The sequence below is a fragment of the Ischnura elegans genome, chromosome 3, assembly GCF_921293095.1.
Source record: "Ischnura elegans chromosome 3, ioIscEleg1.1, whole genome shotgun sequence".
In the NCBI taxonomy this organism is placed as follows: domain Eukaryota; kingdom Metazoa; phylum Arthropoda; class Insecta; order Odonata; family Coenagrionidae; genus Ischnura; species Ischnura elegans.
The window spans coordinates 129,113,847-129,138,274 of NC_060248.1; the positions used below are offsets into that span (position 1 = coordinate 129,113,847).

At 37.8% G+C, this 24,428-nt stretch overlaps 1 protein-coding gene across 1 annotated transcript in view; it reads right to left on the reverse strand.

Moving 5' to 3' along the window:
- The window catches only part of LOC124155281, a 53,972-nt gene that overhangs the window by 5,463 nt on the left and 24,081 nt on the right, over nt 1-24,428 (reverse strand). Inside the window, exons 9-18 of the mRNA XM_046528999.1 lie at nt 14,963-15,180; nt 14,236-14,467; nt 13,249-13,383; nt 12,814-12,982; nt 12,090-12,232; nt 10,830-11,051; nt 9,031-9,187; nt 7,751-8,045; nt 6,867-6,925; nt 2,076-2,707 (exon numbers count right to left, since the gene is read on the reverse strand). Of these exons, the coding sequence (XP_046384955.1) occupies nt 2,076-2,707; nt 6,867-6,925; nt 7,751-8,045; nt 9,031-9,187; nt 10,830-11,051; nt 12,090-12,232; nt 12,814-12,982; nt 13,249-13,383; nt 14,236-14,467; nt 14,963-15,180 (2,262 nt within the window). The remainder of the gene's footprint in view (nt 1-2,075; nt 2,708-6,866; nt 6,926-7,750; nt 8,046-9,030; nt 9,188-10,829; nt 11,052-12,089; nt 12,233-12,813; nt 12,983-13,248; nt 13,384-14,235; nt 14,468-14,962; nt 15,181-24,428) is intronic.

A 24,428-nucleotide genomic window follows, 5' to 3' on the forward strand; every position in this document is an offset into this window, starting at 1 on the left:
CGCCCCTGGTTAGTAATACAACCCATCTTATGGCGAAATGGAGAACCTCTTAATGAGAGTGCAAGCATACTTCAGGGAAAACGTCAAAGTCAGTGGTGCATCGTTATTCTCCAGTAGTGGATATCATAGGTCATCAATGCAAGCTACAGGGTTTGTCCCAAAAGTAATGAGCTTCATTTTTTTTGCAATGCGACTGTACAATGCCACCTGTGCGACTGGTTGGAAGTGGTGGAAGGGACTCTAAGCTTGTCAGCAACGCTTCTTTCAGTTGCATACGAGCTTTCAGAACGGTAGGACTTCATTTTTAGTAAACCTCCGCGCAGTGCCTCGTCGTGGTTAGGATGGAGAGAACTTCGGAGCAACGCTATGCGATAAAGTTTTGCGTCAAACTTCAAATGACAGTGAAGGATACATTTTATTCCCTCAATGAGGCCTTCAAGGATGATTGCTTGTCGTACTTGCAGGTCAAAAAGTGGCACAAGTCGTTCAAGGAAGGCCGGGAAGAAGTGGCCGATGAGGCCCGTTCTGGGCGTCCATCAACATCGCGAACGGACAATAATGACACTCGTGTGCAAGATTTGCTGAACAAAGACCACCGAATGAGTGTTCCTTTGATGATAGAACAATTAAATTTGCCGAAAACAGATGTTCATCGAATTGTTCACAGAGTTACCCGCGTCCGGCCAGAGATTCGGTCGTCATGGAGACTCCACCATGACAACCCGCCGAGTCACACCGCCTTTGTAGTCAACTACTATATGACCCGGATCGGAGTTTCAACAGTGCCACAGCCCCCCTATAGCCCCGGCAGCCTCCTTCTTGTTTCCTAGGGTAAAAAGGGAGCTGAAAGGAAAGCATCTGGAGACCCTAGACAACATTTAAAAAACCACGACGAGGTGCCTTAACAGCATTCTGCAAAGCGAGTTCCAGAGGGCCTACGATGCATGGAAAACACGTTGGCAAAGGCGTATAGATGCGGGAGGAGACTATTTTGAAGTTTATTAAGTTATATTATATGTTTGATCAATAAATCTATTTTTTTGAAGAAAGGCTCATTACTTTTGGGACAAACCCTGTATGCTAGTTCACTTTTAAAAACAGTTAACCACCAATACAACTTGATAAAATTCCAGAGAAGGTTGTTAGCATTACAAAAATGGCATTAAAGTTGGTTAACCTTAAAAGCTGTAATTTGGTTGGTGTTTGTATGAGTTCAACAGTCAGTTATACTACAGCCTAAATGACAGAAAATCATTGCATACCATACTCACTGTGGAAAACCTCATGCTTGAAGTGATTTACTGAAGATGTGAACTTGGGAGACTTTATCAAGGAGAATAGGAATGCTTTTTATTCTTTTTCATCCAATTAAATGTGAATTATCGCCTGAGGAGAGGACCCTATGCTCTTTTTTCATTGTTTTCCATTAGTCTTCTTAAAATATAACTTAGAGCCCCGTACACTCTTGTAATCATGAACTTAAATCGTAGCATTTGCCTCTTATGCACTTTAAACATACACCTAATTTTTTATTCATTAATAAGCCATTCCCTACGATTAAGTCACAATACCAGAATTTTATTTTTCAACTTAAGCTAAGCTGTATAACAGAGTTATGATTGACGGTGTTTCATGTGATTTTGTGCATTATTTAGCCATTTCTATCTGCAGATTCACTTAGTCTCCACCCTAATGACAACAAGGAAGACAATCATTGAGGCATTGGCCTTAAGAGTATAGACCTAATTCATGACCATGACCACAAAAGTGTTTTCATACAATCTATGATCATGAACACTCAAACGATCAGTATTGGTCAGATTGGAGAGAAGTATGTATCAGGCAGCCTGTGTGACACCTAACAATTTATGTTATTTCTGGAAGCAAAAAAGTGAGTCAGGGGCGATTAAAATAAAAAATTTGGATCTATCATTGAGTTGCATTTTACCTATTGTGCATTGTTCTATTTGTTGCAGTGTTAAAACTGACCTTGCGAGGCAGATCATACTCCTTGTTTTGGTTTCAAAATTCCATTCTTGCCTAATCTTTTTAAGGCCGCTATTGACTTCACTCACCTCAGTGATAGCAACACCAGCACCATCATCTGATTCAGGTCGATTGGCTTCAGATGGGAGGTCAGGAGAACCACCTTCCTCGGAAGAGCCGCACGGGCGCCACAAGTCTCCCGTCGAGTGTGACCTCCGGGGCCGGCCAGCCATGGCCAAGAGGCCAAGTCCCCTGCCAGCCCTTCGACGGCCCTCAACGGACGAAAGGAGCCCAATGGAGCGACCCTCACCCTCGACAAACAGCCCTTCGGCGTGGAGATCACCAGTACGGAAGCGGCCGTCCTCCGCACCCTCACCGCCTCCCACGAGGTGCACCGATAGTCGTGGGGGAGGGGGCGTGGGCAGGGAGTCTCCGCTGGCAGCTGGGCTGCTGCTGCTGCAACGAGGGGGCGTCACCACCCCTCCCCTGCCGCTCAGCATCAACCCCCTGCCACCCCCACCCCCAGAGTCGTCCTTGTCGTCGTCCTCATCGTCATCCTCATCGTCGCGGTGGTGAGGGGGTGGGGGTAGGGAGATGCCATCATCATCCGATACAGCGGAGTGGAGCCGGCCGTCTTTGTCGCCGGGTGACGATCGCCCAGCCTCCTGCAGCAGCGACAGGTGGATGGCCAGCTTAAGTTGATGGTCTTCGGCCCTCGCCTCTGCAAAAGGAGGTAGAGGGGGCCAGGCGTGAGCCTTGCAGGAAATATCCATGCAATGCTCATGGAACAGTGGCGTAGCCAGGGGGGGGGGGTCTGGGGGGTCCGGACCCCCACCGAAATATAAAAACACAATTATTTTACTTCATAAAAGAAAACAAAATATTGAAAAATCATTAAATTAAAACACACTTCTTTAACAAATGAAGTTTTTTCGGTTATGAAAAGTGTTCAAATTAGTTCAAATTTATTTGGTACCAATTTTTTCAAAAATTTTTCCCTTTGGTTTTGGAACCCCCCCCCCCCCCCCCGAACTAAATTTCTGAGTAAGTTAGAGACTAATTAAAAAAAACTTAGGGATGATAATTAGGGCAAGAGGAGCTTCATTCAAAGTAACATAGCTGCAATGCTGCTGAGACTCCTTGCACTTCATACTCATCATCATGAAGTGTACAATGCATACTACCAAGTTTCACACGAGGCAGAGTGTCTGCGATATTTTTTTCTTATTCCAAGGTACTGCTTAAATTCAAGGGTAAGAGTTGGGTGAAGAGTGTTTTATCAGTGAAACTTATCTTAACAAAATCTTAAGAGATTCAAACATGTCACACAACTTTTTATCTTGCATATAGCAAATAATAATATGCATATGCCATTTAATTTGCATTTTTTTCAAAATGTTATTGAAAAAAAATAAAGTGCTCTGATAACACAGGTCCTGTGTGCATGCATCATGTTTATATGTATTTGCTCCTGATAGTATGATGATATTGATAGTATGCAAAGGGAAATATAAGGGCTAAACATTTTATATACTTATTCATTTTGATCGTACTTTTGCACAATGGCACTAAACCGTTTTACTTCAAGGCCTTCTTACTCACCTTAGTTTAGTATTGTAGGCCATCAGGGCTTCCCATAGTGTATGTAATGGTACAATCGCAAAACCTTTTTGACTTTTAAAGGAACGAAACACCACAACTACTAGACAAAGCGAATGTAAACAGGGCAACAATTCGCAATAGATGTCAGTGAAAGTCAGCAAGGTTTACTTACATCACTAAATGAGGAAGAAGGTGACAATTTGTTTCAGTGTGAGATCTGTTGTGTGACTTTTAAATTTTTTATTTCTAAAGGAGCGTGGAATACATAAGGGTAAAAATTTCTATTTGGAGTTCATATGCCTCAAAATATTTTCTTTACCCCAGTTCCCAAAAATTGTCCAATTACTCCACATCACTCGACCATTGCCTCTAGTCGAATGCTCCTAGTCTCAAAGTCATCAAATTTGTATTTTCTCACGGGTTAATAGTGAACTGGCGACAAAACTATTCAGAGCAACGACCATTATGGGGAGAGCACAGAGTAAACTAACAGAATAATCGAGAGAATTATTTTCAATAAAGAAGTGGAAAAAAAGATTAGACTAGAAATAAAATATAATAACAGTGAATCTGATACCAGTACAAAGTTTTACACCAGAACATGCATTTTTAAAAACTTGATGGCATTTTTCCCACTACCCTACTGGAAAAAATCAGCCATTACTATTGAATTCAATTGAATATCCAAAAATGCAATTGAATTTCCAAATATGTATTCAATTGAATTTTTTTAAATTCATTCGAATTACTCGAATTCACACAAATATTCAATTGAAAAACTCATTTTTCCATTGAATTCACCCACAAGAAGGTCTCCGCACAAAGTCATTATCACAAACCACCAATGACGGCTAATGATGTGATTACACAAATTAAAACTACTGTCATTAGTCACTTTTCAATTGAACCGATCAATTGAAAAGTGACAAATTTCCATTGAAAGAAACAGGCTATTTCCATTATGGTACTTCTGTTGGTAAAGGGATTATCTGCCTCTCCAAAGTTATCTCCATGACACTAACTATTTAAGTCACATCCATGCAGGCTAAAAGAAATGAATACAGTATATTTTCATTATTACGAAGTTCACTGGACCGAAAAACCAGGTTTGTAATAACGAGGTTTGTAAAAACATTTCTTTCAGGAATCGTCGCAAAAAAACATACTTTGCAAAACTTCTGGTCTCTTCAATATCCAGTACTTATAGTCACACTGCAGAAAAGCTTCAGAGTCATGTGTATAATATACACGATTAAATTATGCGCAAGTATATTAAAACAAAAACATTTGCTTGGTTATATCAATACAAGAATGCGGCATGATGCAATCGAGGGTTGATATCTTCCCGAACATACTAGTTCCTCGTATACGAACAAGATACATTCCAAGGCCTTGTTTGCAAGTTGATAAACCTATGCCAGACTTCGAAACGTGCAGTTATCCAGCAGAATGCAACACTGCATTACAATTATGCATTAGCTCACAATTGTGACGAGCAATTGTAGCTGCATGTGTAATGCAGCTAGAGCTGAAAAAAATATCCGCAGGAAGGAAGGGCAGGTGAAACGCTGAACATCTCCCGACTTCACAACGGATCAAATGATACTTGGTTCAGATTATGCCCAAAATGCGAGTTCCTCTACGCCACACCGCATTGCATCGGCCAACTCCAAAGGTGCCAAATATGAAATTTGGGGCACGTTTGAATTTTTCAAATGTTCATATCTCTGAAAGTTTGTAAATCGAATGTTCGTTAGAAGAGGATGTACAGTCACTTTCAAAAGTTGATCCACATGCCTGGTGCAGCTATCTGTTATTCTCCGAAGTCGACCTTCGCGTATTGATTATGCGCTCCTTGACCACTGGGGATCGATTTGACTTGATCGGGTTGTGCAAATGGTGCAACTTGACTACTTTAACCATCGCCAAGAGCCCCAAGCACAACTTCAGAGGTAGGGAAGGCCAATTACGACTGATTCTCGCAGAAAAATGAAACGAAAAATGAGAAAGACTTAGTCAGAGCTCTCAATGCAATGGGCAAAGATAAACGATACACCAAATGTGCCTTAGAATGCCAAACAACTCATTTTATTAATGCTTCCAATGGTTTTTTTAATTACTGAAAATTTATTTATGATAGCCATTCAGTCATTCGAACTTTCGCTTTACATGAAGAAGTGGGTTAATTACTTACTGATACCTGGAATATATAAATCATTATTTAAATATTTGCTTGGGGAAATGTTAGTAACAACTACAATAAATATCATATCTAAACATAATAATTTAGCACGCATTACTTTTGATTTCTCATGTAATGAGACACGTAGAAAACTGTAGGATAATACATATCCCAAGAAAATGTGTAGGAATAATGAATCTGCTGATCAGAGTGTCTAAAATACTTAAAAAATGAGAAATATGCATTGATTATGTTCGGTAATAATGTGTTAAAGACATAATCTATAGTTATTTTGCAGGCAACTTTTACAATACTATTTCAGACGTAAATTCCGATTTTTGTTTCTTCCGTATATGTGCATTGCGACAAAGATATGTCTGTGTATTTTTTAGTACAAGCCAGACTACTACTCAGACTATCTATCTCAGAACACTATCAGGGTTAGAATCACGTGACTGAGAACTTATGCTTCCCCTAGTGTTCTGGCACTGGGAATCGGGGAGTTGTGAAGAATTTATGAGTCGTGAAGAATGCCTTGGTAGGACTTATGCAGATGGCAAAAGTAAGTCAAACTGGCCCTTTCAAGGCACAGAGGGCATAGGCATTACCGAAGTTCGAGCTTAGCGTGAAACCTAGTTACTCGCACTGGCCGTTGGGACTGACTTTTGAAAATGACTGTATCTCCAATTTACGAGCGGTAATGAGTGGGTCACCATGATTCCATAGGAATGAAGCTCATTATATGATTTTATGTGCATACTATAGGATCTCCCACAGAAGAAAAAATCATAATTGACGCTCTTGATCAAAGTGCACGAGGAGAACTTAAACAGGGCGCAATGATTATGACGTATCGTCGTGTATATCCTCCTAAATGCCATTGCTAATTCATGATGGAACTTAATAAAGTTCTTTTAGTAACAACCGGGACCGTTATTATGAAATTTTCGTAATAATGAAAATTTCGAAGTAATGTTTCTTTCACTACCTATTGGATTTGTCTTTTTGTTGGGACCAATGATTTGCTTTGTCATAACAAGAACTTCATAATAATAATGTTGTTTGTATAAATGAGAGTCTACTGTAGCACCATTACCTGGAGGAAGTGGCATTGGAGGCCTATTTTCTATTCCGCATGAACTTGACACTGATGTCCTGTAAGATCAGAATAATAACAGAATTAGACATTTGTGACCAAAAGAAACAACAACACAAATAAATTATGAATAAATAATGTCGACAATAAAAAAACCTTTTTACTGCAAATACCATATTCTCATGTTTTTTAAGTTGCTGAATTCGAATATGATGGTTTTAAAGTTGTATCGCCCACCATTTATTCACATTTTACTGTTAAATTTATGAAATCAAGCAATATTTTTAGAATTTAACAGCTTTTTTATAGTTTAATAAAATTGAAAAAGTAGGTCCAATCAACGAAGATAATGGGGGATTACTGTTGGTACTTCACCGAGAAGTTCAGCAAGCGATTCATCGCAGAAAAAGCTGCACAAGAAGCTTCAAGGAAAAAAGGGAAAGAAAATGTAGACCAATTCCAGTTGACAAGTGAACCCTGTATTATCACGCTGTAGTAAATACAAACAATTTTATCGTGATGTAGTGAACAGTAAATACAAACAATTTTATAATGTAACATAGTGTTTCATTGATTTCCCTGTATATGTACCATATAAGGGTATTAGACTAAATATTAAATACACATTGCTTGGAAACTATGGGTGATACAAAAAAACTAAGGCCAGGTTTGGATTCCGCACATCAAAATCTTTAAAGATCAGCTATTAAAATAAAAAAGTTTCAAACAAAATTTTTTTGTTGGCCTGTGTAATTAATTTCAACAATACCTTTCTCTTGATATGTCTAAAGATATACTTATTTAAAATTAAAGATGTAATTAATTTTAAGAACAAAAATCGATGTCAAACACACTGGAGAGAGTGATGGGTCTATGCACATCACCTGACACCTTCTCCACCCATCCCGACTTCCCCATCAGCAGTGGTGGCGCCTCCTGAAGTCGCGCTGACGACCCTCTGCCTCTTGCGAGTCTCGTCTTCAATCATCTGCAGGCGAGACATCTCCAGGGCAATCACGAGGTCTGCATTGTAATCTCCGGCAGGTGGCGCTTGCATATGGGGCAGAGGTAGGGGCCCACTTCCGGTCCTCTGACGACCCAAAATGGGAGGGGGGAGGATGCCAACGCCCCCACCGTGGGATGTGCCGCTCCCCTCCATGATTATGGATGAGGTGGTGCCTGTAAGAGAGGCAAGGAGGAGGGCGATGGGCATGAGGGTCACTGACCAGTTTTATAACATCTGGTTAGCGTTAATTGGAACAAGGTAGAACCATAACCTTACCTTGACAATATGTATTTGAAAGTAGCAGTCAAGAAAAGTAGTTCAGAAAAAAAAAACCAGTAAAATTCATGATTTCAAATGGAAGAATTCATTAATTTCCATTTCTTTATTTATTTTAGCTAAATGAAACATTGGAATCCCTCCACTGAATTTATTGACCATGACAAGTTTCGTAGACACAACAACATTCTCTAGCGCAGCATGTGCAGCCTAGTTTTTCCTTAAATATGTCCTGCAGTTGAAGGAGAAGTGGTTGGAGGAAAAATGGAGTTTGGGTGCCGGAAAGTGGGGAGAAAGGGTTGCTTTTTAGGGTCTCGGAGGAGGAAGGGGGAAGGAGAATGGCTCCAAAGTGAGAGTGCCACATACGCTTACACTGTCTCCTTGAGAATTGCACTCTTCGGAAGGATTTATTGACCTTCAATGGTGTGTGAGAGGAAGCAGTGATTGGGCAACGTTATGTCTGAAGGGTTGGTAGAAAAATTTTGAAAAACTCCCCAGGATTTTTTGGTGTCAACACAGAGGAAGTTGGAAAGGAAGGGTCCAGCCTCACATGCAGCGTGGATAGAGGTCGGTGGAGAATGGTTTTTCCCCATTGAAGACCAATCGAATATAGACACAGGTTCAACACCCAAAAAAGAAGATCATCCAGAACAAGGATTCTTCATCCTGATGACCGCAATGCTCAAGAGGACAGTGAAGGCAAATATGGTAGCCTCACTCCGGAACCTTTCTTCTTCCCCCCTTCAACCAACGGGTTCAAACCCCACCAAAACATCTGGGAGATGCAATATTAAAAGTACCCCCACCAAATAAACTCCCCTTAATTCATCGCCTCGTAAGGTAATACAGGATTTAGGTGAATCAGCCATCAAATAAACATACCAGCACGAGCTCTGGAGATGACTGTATCCGCCTGGCTGCACCACAGAGAGCAGTGCGAGTGTATGGCTCCGGTACGAGGGTTCCTTGCCCTGGGCCTCGCACAGCCAATCCTGGCGCAGCGACCCAGAATACTCACCAATCTTTCTGTCTCACACTCCTACAGAAAAAATAGAGCACAACAGGTATCGGTCAAACAAAATACAAGCCATTTAGGATCATAACAAGCATCCCTCAGACTACATTTTCCAGAGGTGAAATTTCAGAGCATTGGTCATATATTTACTATTTACAAATTTTAACAAGCCTTCAAACCCAAATAGAATCTTGTATTTGACCCTTGGGCTGTGGGAGTTCACAATATGGTGGTTTCCTTTTATTTTTTTATTGCCTAAATTGAAAGATTATTACTCCTGGAGTATGCATTTCACACTTTTAGATTTTTAAATGACGATATCTATTTTTCGTGATTAAATGAAAAGTGAAAATTTTCAAGCGCGCGAAAACGCGACGGCTAAGTATAAATGCCGGGAAAAGCCCGTGTGACGTCGTTCTGGTTTCCGCTGCCGCAAAGTGAGGTGACCTTGGGGCGAGGACATGTGCGCCGCTAGGCGCAGGCTGCTGGCAGGTAGCGCTCGGCCTAAATAAGGATTATTAATACCTTATCAAAGGAAGAAAACTTTCCGACCATAGGCAGTTTTAATAGGTGATTATTAAGACTTGTTTCCCTGAGCTCTGTGCCTCATGCATGCATTGGTAATCTTAGATGATGTAAAACTCCTATCTATTCGTATTGAAACTAGGTACCTGTGATGTCACGTGGAGTGGCATCGCGTGGGCACCAAATCTGGACTTTTTCAAATGAGGTTAAAATTGACTGTTAACATTCGTCTAAACTGTGATTTCTAAAACCAAATAATCGGTATATTATGAATATACTAATGGTGGGTAACAAATCGCAATCAATGCCTTTTGTTTTCTTTGAAGAAGGAAACTACCCTATTGTAGCTGCCAGCCAGTCCAGAAGAGACCCCCGTGCAGGAGGCTTCCCCCTGCCACTAGGGCTGCTCTGGCAGGGTTAAGCCCCTTATTAGTGACCCTTATGATGAGGGAAAGTGCCCAAATACAAGATATACAGGCAGCAATAAAAATTTTGGGTAAATGCTGCAGTCAGCGTACAAAATCTATAAAAACGTTACCACACTCTAAGAGTTAACAATTTAACCTATCATGGAAAGCCTGAGAGTAAATAATAAATTACATACATTATTAATGCTTGTACTTTTCAGTAGATGTATTATGTGTACCTTTAAAAATTATGAATGAATAAAAGTAATTATTCTTTGAGCCCAGAGCTGGACTTGACAGACTGAGACAGCCATTGAACAAGTGCCAGTGGAATCGAAAGTCTTTAAGCCTCTCAAGGTTCTGCTCCACAGGTCAAATCGACCATTCAAGGAATTTTTAACCTCTGCTGGGGCATAATTTGGGAAGGATGAAGGGGATCTTGCTGTGATAGGCATGATGAATTCCCTACCATTACAATAGGTCGGCAAGGAGGATTCTAACATTGGCAATAAGAGCTACAGAAACATTAAAGTTAGTGTTTTGAGAGAAATGAAACCCATTTTGAATGAAAAAAAAAAGAAATATCAATTTTCATCTGATTCCAGGTAACAATCACTGTGCTAACAAAGTGCTCGTCATACATATGTACCAGTCAGTCAGGCTACTTGAGCAAATAAAACCTCAAAGTCAATGTTTCAAGAGACGTCCATGTCAAGTCCATAGCAGGTACTTACATCTTCCGAAGGACCAGGAATCCTGGGAACCATCCCCTCTGAAATATGCCGAGTTGGTGGTGGTGTCTCGGGAGGGACCAGCCCTCTAGACACTGCACGCACAAATTCACGGCGCCTGCGCCGCGTCAATGCAGATGTCTGAATGATGACACCACGAGGAGTGCGTAAATATGGCCTGGCAAGGGTCTCTGATAATTTTTCAGTGACTTCTTCAAGCTCATTCTGCAATATTGAGACAGGTACAAGCGAATGTAAACAGATAAAAACTTTTATGCATTCAATGCATGGAATAACTACATTCGATGTACCTATAATTAGGTGCTTCAGGAGTGGCTCTATGGAATCTACTTGACATAGTGAAAAGTAAAGAAAACTTTGTAATTCCACATAAATGTAAGTGGAATTACAAAGTTTTCTTCACTTTTCATTATGAAAATTACATATATTGCAAAAAAAGGTTGAATTATAAAAGGGATAAGACATAGGGATATGACTCAATTAAATTGAATCCATGGACTCCAAATGAAAAGAAATCTATAGATTAGAGAAGCAACTCATCAATACCAGTTTTGCCTTTGTAATTCATAGTTGCAATCAGTTGGAAATAAAATGACTGACAGCAAGAGTTACACAACAGTGTTATGTTTTTGCTGATAAAATGCTCCATGAAGAAAAGCTCTCAAATCCCTCAAAAATAGTTTTACGGGTTTAACTTGAGCAATAAATCCATCCTTTTGCAGCCCTGCCAACAGGAACTTACCATCAAGACCTGATCAGTTGCTCAATAAATAAATACGTTATACTACCCTCAATATGATTCACACTGTCTCACCTGAAGAATAACTTAATTGTTAATAAGTGAATGAAGATTTGACAGGGGAGTGGCTCTTATTACAGCCATCTAACTCAAGGGACTGCAATGTAAGGAAGAGCTACTGAATAACTTCAACGTAATCTCTTACATGGAGTGAATCACTTGTATATGCTAGTCAAGTATAAAATGAATGCCGCATTAACCAGTAAATATAATGTAGCACCTAAACACAAAGAAGTACCACCACCATTTTTTGGACTATTTAAAATGGGAAGGTATTAGTTCTGTGATACCATACAAAGTAACCTTTTCTCCTACATATGCTCAGAAATCCAATCTAACAAATACGTTTTATGGGATCAATATAGAGAAACCAAACCTTTTTATAAGCAGGTTAGTTTAAAAAAATAACCAAAATTATAAAAAAACAAGAAATCAAACTATACCTGCATGAACTCAAAAATGGCTTTGTTGTATCCATTGTCACGGAGGTAATATCCATATACATATGAGCCACAAAGGACTCTTCTGGCCTTCAAAAGTTCTTTTACACCTTCTTCAATAAAGCGTGTACCACGTTCTGCAGATTCTGCAAAAGTCATAAAAAGCAACTGTAGGATCTCATATACAAAGATAGGATAAAATTGCCAACAGAAAATGTTTTTATACCGTTTAAAATAAAGATATCTACCATTATGGAGAATCGAATCGATAATTACTTTTTAAGTACCATGTACAATGCAAACTCAATAAGATTTTGAGAATAAACATAAGTACAGTTTTCCCAGCATAATGCATTTTATATGCACTGAGTCAATATTTTAATGATGGACAGCATGGATATATCATCAATGTTACATATAGTCAATGACTCATGAAAATGTTTAAGAAAAAGCATAAACAATGTGGTGTGTGACCACCTAGACTGTGAGACCAGCGCATTTCTTCATTTAAAAAATAGCTTGCTCTAAGTTGGAATCCAAATAATGTACCCAAGGTGGAGGAATTCAAAGCACCAATGCAGTTAAAAATATGGGCATTTTATAATTTAATCCGTAAGGCTAGAGCCAAAATACTGATGAATATATTACTGAAGTATGCACAGAGATAGTGTAAAAAGTGCGATTTTCACTGCAGAGAATTTTACGCACAGCATCAAAGGAAACTCACCTTCTCCAGCATTTCCTTGTACTAATGACGATGCAAGAACAGCCATTTTTTTACGAACTGCTCTCAATAAAGGTTCTTCCATTCGTTGGCTATTCTCATGGTTCTTAAATCGTGTGTAGTAATGAAGAAAACGATTGAGCTCTTGCATCTTTTGGTTTCGAAGAGTGGCCTGTAAAACAAGTGAAAGATTTCATAATTGATACATGACCAAGGTCTACAAATACCAACATCAATGAAAACGTACATTTATAAACTTCTAATACATCACGAGGATAACTGAGCACCAGAATAGTGTCTATTACATATTACCATACCCTATTTCTACATTGGTGATTGATTATATTGATAAGCACTAAGCACTATAGTGCAGACATTTTTGAAGAACTGATTACATATAGACACTTAACATAATGTGCATTTCCTTCCTAAACTTACCTCACTTATTAAAATGCCCCTCTTCTCATCAGCTTTATTTACAGCTTCATAGCGATTGCATCTAAAATAACCCCCAGTAGCAGAACTATGCTTCTTCCAACTCTCCAAACACACCCAGCAAAAATCAAATTTACACTGAAAAATATAAAGGTACTATTAAATAGATGTATTCAAAATATTCTGAGACAAATATCAAATTTTAAGCATTACGGTTAAAGCACAAAGCTGCTTTCCTCCATAGAGTAAAATTAGCTTTTTTGGGCATTTGAATTTCCATGAAATTACAAATAATTGGAAACTAACACACAACATCAAGTCCATGAAAATCGCACTAACTATAACATATTATTATTATAGCAAATATGGCTACAAGTAGACCATAAAGTTGGGTGGTAACATAAAATCACAAAATATATGTTAGTAATTTGGAATTTTAAAAAAATTAAACAAATTTATTAGGGTGAGTCTCCTAAATTATCCTCGCTCTTTTGTGGCTGGGACAAGCTAATGCAATACAGGCTCACTATATAGTAAGAGAGTATGTATTACTATAGCAGCCTTTTTATATTTAAGAAGTTTTCATTAGGGAGCAAGGAAGTCTGGTGGGTATACTGTTGGTGGACTGATTGAAAGGTCCCGAGTTCAAAAACGTTTATGACCAAGGACACCCTCAAGCAAAAACTTCATAACACAGACAGTCAGCAGTAGAATCCAGCCCCAAACTCTGAATGTGTGAAATGAACTTGCCTATGTCAGAGTCAATAGTGAGTTCTATCTGCACCGACCCAAAACCTTCACGCTGAATCACAGTGGTGGAATGATGTATCTATCAACCCTTAAGCTGTGGATAGACAGGCATTTTAAGCCTTCCATTCTATGTGGGAAAGTTTTCCATGGAGGCCACAGCCTTTCTTCTGCCCGAAGGAGCAGAGCAGATAAAAGACCCTTGCAATCCTCCCCAAATTCTAATTTTCCTCACAGCCTTACCTTTGAGCATTTCATATGGTTACAGCCTTCATTTTTTTGGATTCGAGACCTACAGTTGGGACAGGGCTTTGAGTTGGTGACCAACCACAGGCAGTTGGCTGCATCCTCCATCTCGAGGGCCGTGGCTGGAGGGGACGGACGCAGTTCCTCTGGCCTCACCTCAAGAATCTTCCGCCTCCACTCCCGCCACTGAGCGCAGCCACTGGGCGCGTGCGCCTCCCCCAAGCACTCCCTGAATAGGAATTATAAGTATAAATGATAAGGAACAATGAGGAACAAATTTCCTTATAAACCAGTGTTTAACAAGTTGCAATTTCAGCCACTTAACCATTAAATACTAAATGAAAATTATTTATTGATAATAACGCAGCATTATTAATTGCTCACAACATTATTTTCACACCCAAAGGTGCTTTCATGATCCACAGTGAATATATGCCCATTAAAAGTAAATATTACTTCAATCTGCCTCTCCTTATAAATTTGTGATCCCTCGAATACATAAAAATGACTGGATACTTTGGCCCGATGATGTAAACAAATTCGTTAAAACTTTAAAATTTAAGTTTGTTTTACTTAATAATTTATAGATATTATGCATGAGCCCAATTATAAAGGTTGTGATAGCAGACAAATCAAAATGACATTTCAAAGTGATAGATTGGGACTAAAATATTTTGAAATCGATATGTAACCATTTTAAGGTAGAGGATGATAAATTATGTACCAGCAGAAGAGATGACCTCGGCCACAGTCGACAGCGTGTGAGACGACGGGAGGAGGCCACCCAGGTGAGGGGGGTGGGGAGGAGGGTAGAGGGAGAGGGGGGGACATTGTCGAGTGTTGGTGCTGAAGGAGCAACCTCTCCACCTCGGGCAAGCGCACCGCCCTCCCGCAGCCTGGCATCGGGCACCACTTGATGCTCCGGTTGCCCTCCACAAATGCCTGCAAAGAGAAAAACACGTTTGGCCACTTAATAAGAACAAACATTCATCTTGGAAACCTCTCCAGTTTAAGTGCAGTGGAACCAAGGACTTTACAATAGGGTGGTTTCCCATTATTTTTTTTATTGCCTAATTCGAAAGATTATTACTCCTGGAGTACGTATTTCATGCTTTTAGATTTTTTAATGGCGATATCTATTTTTCGCGATCAAATGAAAAGTGGAAATTTTAAAGCGCTCGAAAACGTGACGGCTAAGTATGAATGCTGGGAAAACTCCATGTGACGTCGTACTGGTTGCCACTGCCACAAGTGAGGTGACCTTGGGGCGAGGCTTGAGCACTGATACGATGCAAGCTGCTACTAGGTAGCAGAGTAGGTACCCTGCTAGCAGGTAGCGCTTGGCTTAAATAAGGATTATTAATACCTTATCAAACAGGCTGTGTGATTATTAAGAGATGTGTCCCTGAGCTCTGTGCTTCATGCATACATTGGTAATCTCAGACGATGTAAAACTCCTATCTACTCGTATAGAAACTAGGTCCCTGTGACGTCACGTGGAGTGGCATTGCATGGGCGCCAATCTGGCCTTTTTCAAATGAGGATAAAATTGATCATTGCCATTTGTCTAAACCAGTATTTCTAAAACCAAGTAATTTGTAAATTATGAATACACTAATGGTGGGTAACGAATTGCAATCAATGACTTTCGTTTTCTTTGATGTAGGAAACTACCCTATTGCATCATCCCATGTTATCATGTCGACTTGCAGTGTCCCAAGCCCAGTGTCTCTGGTGGTGAGCGAGTATAACTACAGCACAGCATATCTATTGTAGAGTCACTTTCAAAAGTCGGTCCCCATTCTTGAAAAGTTTTACCGGACTCATAGGAATACAGCTTGATTTACCAATGAGATACAAATAGCACAGTAGAAATACAATAAAAGAGTAAAAGAGTACCAACAGATACAAATATCTTGAATTTCTTTGGGAAATACTTCAAATAATACTTGTGCACAACAGCTTTACAAAAAAATCAGGTATTAACAAGGTTGGCTTAAAACCCAAGGTGCATACTATTCATTAGGAAGAACCACAAGCCACAACATGCATGCTTAATTTCATTGCTCCAAGCAATTACTACAGCCGATAATCATGCAACAATCAATCACACTTAAAACTAACATTAAAATACTTAACTTTATCTCAATTTTTATAATAAAATACCACTTCTAATGATAAATTAAGAATAAGTACTAGCAGTTTTTCTCTGTACGAAATTGAAAAAAAAAATTGGTGATGGTTGATTCTATCCACTAATTCTTCAACAATGATTCTAGACCAAGAATCACTTAGGAAGGTGAAAATCAATTTAAATCCTGACAAGAGTTGAAGTGAAAACATACATAAGTGCTCTCGGAAAAGGCTTAAGACAGCAGAGAATTGAAAGATTCAAACCCTTCCAAAATTGTTGAGGAGGTACAATCTTAATGGAACACTTCCTGAAATTCTCTCCCTCTACCCTCAAGAAAAACACTGACCACAGCCCTGCTTCCGAAGACCATTTCCATTTGCATACCACATATATACTTGCCAAAGAAAAAAACCTACGAATAAGCATACATCGTCTGAAAATCATGATACATTGTAATAGTAAATAAATTGTCAAATATGTATTCATACCAGGGTTGTTACTCTTGGAGGTTTAACTACCCCTTAAAGTCATTTAACACATTCCGTGCTGACCGCTTTTTGAAGAAAATGCCCTGTGGCTGACTTTTCGGCAAAAATTTGTATTTTTTTATTATTATTTTAACGACGTGATCTTATGATTTGTGATGCCTGCTACATGTTTTCACACTTTTTTTCCAAAAATAACTATTCATTTGTAAAAAATTTAAAATTTAAATTTTCTACGTGTCCTGTCAAACTTGTGATACCTTCCCGCAACACACCTACATGTTTCCCATATTTCTATGCTCTTCGTCAGTAATGTAGCGAAAACCCGTTCAGACTTTATCACTTTCTGGAAAAAAATAATGGAAACAGTAATGCAGCTAACATTATTTTTTTAATCTGGAAATGATACATTTAAATAGGATTTTTAATGCTTTATTGTTCTAAAGAAAATATAGCGAGTATTACCAATATTTCCAGCAAAAGTGTTGCTCCCTATGATGGAAAAATTATACTGAACGATATGATATCCTCTGGATAAGATTTTAAGATGATATACATTGGTTTTTAAATGAAAAGGAAAATTTGTATAAACGAAGAATTCTTGCAATGAAACATATTGTTTCACAAATCAGAAATTGACCAGCATAATTAGAATAATTTTTCAGTTACTAAATACTATGCGTAAAATAATATCATTTTTTTAAATAAACATTGAAATAGAGTATATAAAAGGTATGCATTAAAAAAATAATTTTTTCCCGCTGGGTAAATAATTTTCTGCATCACAAATTCTTGTGATACTTCTGGAAATAGTCAAGACACAATCGAGGATCAGCTAGGCAGGTGGGGCTATAATATGATGTGTCCTGGCGGACATTCGCGGACATTCTTCTTGAAGCACTGCCTACATCTCTTCTGTTTTCGTCTTTTCTGTCTTTCGTGTTTTTCATATAATCGGGGAAATGTCCTAATAAGCCCTTGGTTTTGGTTGAGGCGGGCTAGGATGGCTATCTCCTCAAAGGGATCGAAGGTACAGATATTGTCATAAGAGATTCTATAATTGGAATTAGAAAGTCGATGAGAGGTATTTTCCAAAAATTTTCTTTGAATAAAAAATAACGGTTCAGCAACAGTAATTTCAGTAGGTGGATTCCCAATTTTTAGTACCAGTTGATAGATTTCCTTTCAATGGGAAAGTCAGGCATCATTTGACCCCAATGATCGATGCCACAATTGTAATTGCTATATTCAACCACCGCCTGTGGCTTTCTTGGCGTGCACCCTCGTCTTTTCGTAGATTCGTTCATTTTTTTGCACTGAATTCAGCGCTGATCATCCGCACTTCCCTCTTATCCTTCCACCTTAGGATACAGACTTCATCCTCATGAAAGGCCTCCACCACCTCACCTTTCTCTAATTCGTAGCAGAGGAATAACTTGCTTGACTCTCCTCAGTGTCCCCGTCAAGTTAGATTTCCCATTTGGATGGAATCTAGAACTGGCAACACTGTTATAAAAGTTATCCATATAAAATGATTGGCCTCAGTCAAAATGATCCTCCGTCATTTGTTTACCATCTTCTCCAAATGCCCTCTCCCAGACACTTCTGAGTTGGAGGACCTGCAGCGCCAAACCCTTTGCTTCCGTCAACATATACAACTTTATTGCGTACCTGTAGCGCTTTCCCCTCATATATTCACTACATCCCAGCATAGCTCTCCATGGAACTATAGACTCTTCCAAACTTAGGTCACTTGAGCGGGTCACTACTTTGTCCATTGTTTCCTTGAATGCGTATATATGGGGCTAATTTTGAATAATCAGTCAGTCAGAGGAGTGTTAGTGTCAGAGAACGTAGATAGGTTCTCGTTGATTTGAAGGGCTTGGAGAATTGACATGAATTGATCAAGCGACTTCTCTCTCCTGAAGCAATGCAAGTCCTATAAAGATTGAGCTTTTCAATTATTGGAGATACGGGAAATTTTGATAATTCTTGTATGAAAAATAAGGCCAAAAAGTGGGGAAATTCTTCTATGGTTAAATATTTCCATCTAGTAAATTTCCTTCAGGACACGCATTGCCCATTTTATATCATCGGATGTATATATTCTCGGGCCGGATCAGTTTCTCCGAGTTCGGCGGCATGTGACTGGGTTAGTGGAAATTGTTCTCTTAGGCATTTTTTTTGTTGGGGAGGATGCCAAATAAAATGCTTGTAAGTATTTCGAATATTATGGAAAAAATCAAGTAATGAGTCTCTAATTCAAAGGCTATTGAACATAAGGATGGGAAAGTCTGGCTATTTTGCATGAAATGTAAATAGTAAAAATAAATTGCAATGTGGAACCAGGACATCACTGAAGTTATTGTAAAATGTATGCAAATATGGTTATTATTTCAAGCGTAGCAGCAAATAAACATAGGGATAACAACAAATTTTGCCATGATGAAATCATAGCAAATAAAATTCACTCTGAAACTTTAAAGGTATAAGAACGGAAGCATTTATTATTAATCGTAAGGATTAAAATACACATACCTGGAGTATGTCTGAAATTAGGCAACCAGCTAAGCAATTTACCACGATAGCGTTAATTGACGCTAAAAATAAAAATAACAACAAGGGAAAAATATTTGTATCCCTTCTTGTAAAAACCAATTAAATAAACACAATTTAATCATTGCGTGAAAAGTCATAAAGAAAGATAAAATACCTTGTAATAAAGTATCTTACCTATCCCCGTCAACTGCAAAAGGATCTTTTTTTTTAATTCGCTTTGAATATTCATAAAAGTTTTTTTTTAAGGTTTCAGAACAATTGTGAGAATATATTACTGTTTTGTGCCATATAAAATGAAAGTAATAATGAAATAGATTGTAAAAACCCACCCCCAAAGACGTCCTTGCAGAGCAAAACCGGGTAAAATAGAAAAACACAGAAAATATGGAAAAAAAATTTTTTCGGAGCTTTCCGCACGGCAAACAGGCGAAGAGTGGTGACTGACCCTCTCCCATACCCTAACACCGGTGGCTGGCGCTCAGGGTGGAATATAACGCAAAAGGGAGTCATGACGTAGCGTCTACGTCATCAGCCACTCGGTAGTGGCTGCCATGACATAGACGCTACGTCATGAGCACGGAACGTGTTAAGGATTATGTATTAGAAATTAATGATAATGTATTCATAATTTTTTTGAAGATACATCTCCTGGAGTACGTATTTCACACTTTTAGATTTTTAAATGACGATATCTATTTTTTGCGATTAAATGAAAAGTGAAAATTTTTAAGCGCCCAAAAACGCAATGGCTAAGTATGAATGCTGGGAAAAGCCTGTGTGATGTCATTCCGGTTCCACCTGCCATCGTGTGAGGCCACCTTGGTGCAAGGCTATCAGCGCCGCTATAATGCAGGCTGCTAGCAGATAGCATAGTACCCAGCTAGCAGGTAGCGCATGGATTAAATAAGGATTATTAATACCCTATCAAACGAAGGAAACTTTCTGACCTTAGCCAATTTTAATAGGTGATTATTAAGAGATGTTTCCGTGAGCTCTGTGCCTCATGCATGCACTGGTAATCTCAGACGATGTAAAAAACTTCTCTCTACTTGTATAGAAACTAGGTCCCTGTGACGTCACGTGGAGTGGCAACGCATGGGCGCCAATCTGGCCTTTTTCAAATGAGGTTAAAATTGACCATTAACATTCGTCTAAACTGGGATTTCTAAAACAAAATAATTTGTATACTATGAATACACTAATTGTGGGTAACGAATCGCAATCAATGCCTTTAGTTTTCTTTGATGAAGGGAACTAGCCTATTGACAACTTGATGACAATATTTTTGTATTTTTAGTAGTGTGACACCATTGGCTGAGGCCATAGAGGGAATTAACAATAAGACAAACATGAGAGTATAAAACACTAGACAAAAGGAAAGATACTCTTAAGTGTCTCCTGGAGTGTTTTTGTAGGCAGGATGATAAATATTTATCATTAGAAGAAGTCTATCTACATATTTTGGTTAAATAAAGCAGAGAAGTACGAATTTTGAAAGTAGAAAATATAATTTTCTTTTCATATAAGATATAAAAAAATTATTCTGGAAACATATTTCTATAATCTCTGGTAAAAATGGTCATTGTCAATGACATAGTGAAATCTGTATGCAGACGAGCAGCAGAGTCCTATGCATTGACGTTTTCCAAATTTTGTGTGAGCATGTACCATTAGCCAACCGTTTTTACAGTAGATAAAAAAATATTAACCATAACCATAATGTGTAATGTATACTTCTAACCTGCTGCATGAAAATTTGTGAAATTCTCGATACTTTCCATGAGAAAAAAATTCCCCTAGCACAAGAATCAAACAACAGACCTGCTCAGCTCCTGGGGGCAATGGTTTGATTCCAACTTGAGGAGAATTTTTAGCTATGGTAGCGAATGTGAACTTTAGGGGTTTGAACAATAAAGAGAGGGCCTTTAATAAAATATGACGCTCGATGATAAATCCACTAGCCAGGTAGAAAACAAAAACATTCATAAGATTATTTAGTAGCATCTTCAGTGCATTAAAATACAAATCAACATTTACGTGGGTTAATCCATTCAGTGGATTTGATTTAATTTTGTATTCCAATTAGAAAAGTATTGAAAATTTACAATTAATTAAGATTAGACCATGAATCCAAAATATTCAATAGACAGTGTTTTCAAGGACTGTCCTTCAACATACGATCGCCGCAAAAAAAGGTAGAACGCTGAGCTTTTAGAATTTGTATAAAATCCTGCCGAAGCTCCATAGGGTCATGTCAAATATCATTTCACTAATTGTTTGTTAGACTTCAACAATGATTCATTAAATATTTTTTAAACGTAAACATTTAGCTTATAAGGTCAAAAGAGAGAAGAAGAAAATGCGAAAAACTGCAAGAACAGCGATAGAGTTGTCTTCTCTATCTAGTCACAGGCAAAATATTTCATTGGTGCATTTAAGAGTATTTTTTTATAGAGAGAACAAGATCTTTGCATTACAAATAGCTTTTTAAAATTTAATTTTACCTTTCATAGATTTTTTAAATGGCCAAAAGTAAGATTTCAATTTTTGAGGTGTAGGAAATTACATGAATATCAAACTTACGTATGCTAAATGAAAACAATATTTGTACACTTTTCATTAGAGAAAATGTTTATATTGTTCTAATAACTTAAAATGAACCAATAAGATGAAAATTGCCATTTTAGTAGTGTGCATTGCCTCAGAGCGATTTTTGTCTTTGTGCTTTATTTTAAGTAAGGGGAATAATATCAACGTTTCCTTACCTGGATAGTTTGGAAATATTTTTTTTACACATAGCGTACTTAACTTCAATATTCACGAACTTTTCTGCCCCTCCGAAATTGAAATTCTACCTTTTGACCATTTAAAACATCAAATAATGGGTGCAATTTAATTCTAAAAAGCTATTTGTAATGCAAAGATGTCCACTACACCTCAAAAATTGAAATCTTACTTTAGGCCATTTTAAAAAATCAAATGGGTAAAATTAAATTTCAAGAAGCTATTTGTAATGCAAAGATGTTGTTCTCTCCATAAAAAATACACTAAAATGCCCCAATGAAATATTTTGCCTGTGACAAGATAGAGAAGACAACACTTACGCTGTTCTTGCAGTTTTTCGTATTTTCTCCTTCTCTATTTTGACCTTATAAGCTAAATGTTTACGTTTAAAAAATATTTAATGAATCATTGTTGAAGTCTAACAAACAATTAGTAAAATGATATTTGACAATACCCTATGGAGCTTCGGCAGGATTTTATATAAATTCTAAAAGCTCAGCATTCTACCTTTTTTTGCACTAATAGTAGTAATCTATCATTGCATGAACAATTAATTTTAGATGTGTATCAAACTGTGCCAATAATATTACCATCCCATGCTCAAAAGGCTCTTTCCCACATTATTCCACCATAATAGTACAAAAATCAGTCAGAATTAGCCGAAATAGTGAGAAGGTGATCTGCCATGATAATAAATTGGTGAATAGGGTGAAAAAGGATAGTGGAACTGCGTTTAAGGAGCAAGTCATGAGAAAGTCGTCACAAGCCCACAAAGCATTAAAAGACGTGTGCACTATTCTTCTCATAACCATTGGAAATTAGAAGGTATTAGTTAGCTTTTTACAATGACCCATATGTATGGTTGACTGGCATGTGATATATGATTAAGCAGGGTTACAATTCTACACAAACTCATCTGGTTAGTTTCATAACTACCTGCTCATGACTCTCAGCATCAGTCTTTCAAAACCTTCATCATCCTCATGAGAGTTTGCTCCAGTCAAAGTTGAAATGCTAAATGCATTTGATTTTCTAAAAAAAATGATAAAAAATAATTTAAATCCTTCCTCACTGATGGTTCCATCATCATAACTTCTGCAGAACTTTATATTTTCATCAGAATAAGAGGAAAATTTGAAAACTTAAACACAAAAGTCCTAATAATATAGACAGTTCTAAAAATAGTCCACGTCCTAAAGTGTATGGTACCTGCAAATGTCTGGAATCATTGGTAACATAAAATTCATGCAAATATTAGGAACATGAAATCCTAAATTCAAAATTTTGTAATTATTTGTAACATAATACTTAAAACAAAAATATAAAAAACTTGAATTCCGAAATTAAGCTGAAGCAAATGGCTATCACATTGCTTTTGCTTGCTGAAGTAACAGAAATAAAAACTTGGCAAACATCAAGCCCTCAATTAAGCAAAGAAAGAAATATTGGAAATAAAGAAAATGGAAAATAAAAGCAAGCCATTAATGATAAAATGTTCCAAAATTTATAACTATCCATACAAGAACTATTTTTACATTTGGAAAAGTATTAAAACAATTGTGTATCATTCCTAAAAAAATAACTAAAAATTACAACAATTTTCAGATGACAATGAACCACAATGAACCAATGAACCTTAGGAAATCCCATGGTTTGAAAATTAATGTGGCATTTCTCAAAGATATAAAAAAAATCTATAAAAACTTTTCAAAATTAAAAAAATATGCTTTCAAATTCAAAATCTCTACATAAGACCTCATTCACAGAAAAATGGTTTTTGTTGATATATTTTAGTCATCAACCTACGAACATGCCTAAAGCAAGTTCTCAAATTTTACCACCTTCCCCCCCTCACGGTAAACTCGCACCACCACCACCTTGTCGACTTCATCCTCCTCAGAAGAAAATACGAAAGGGAGCAAGCAAATGTTCACGAACATCTCTCGACTATCCTGCTATACATGCAACCAACTATACTTCTAAGATTTTGAAGTGCGTACATTTCAGGATACTAAGATATTGCAGTGCTTCAAATGTTCCTGATTTCGAACGCAGACGTTCTTAAGAACGTCTGCGTTCTTAATAGTAATTACTATTTATGCTCTTCTACACCAGTGTACCATATTTATAGAAATCAAAAATAAATAAATATTGTACGAAACAATTTTCTTCCCCCATAGAGTTCTATGGGACATTTTCTTTAATATGAAAATTTTATTTGTAGTTGA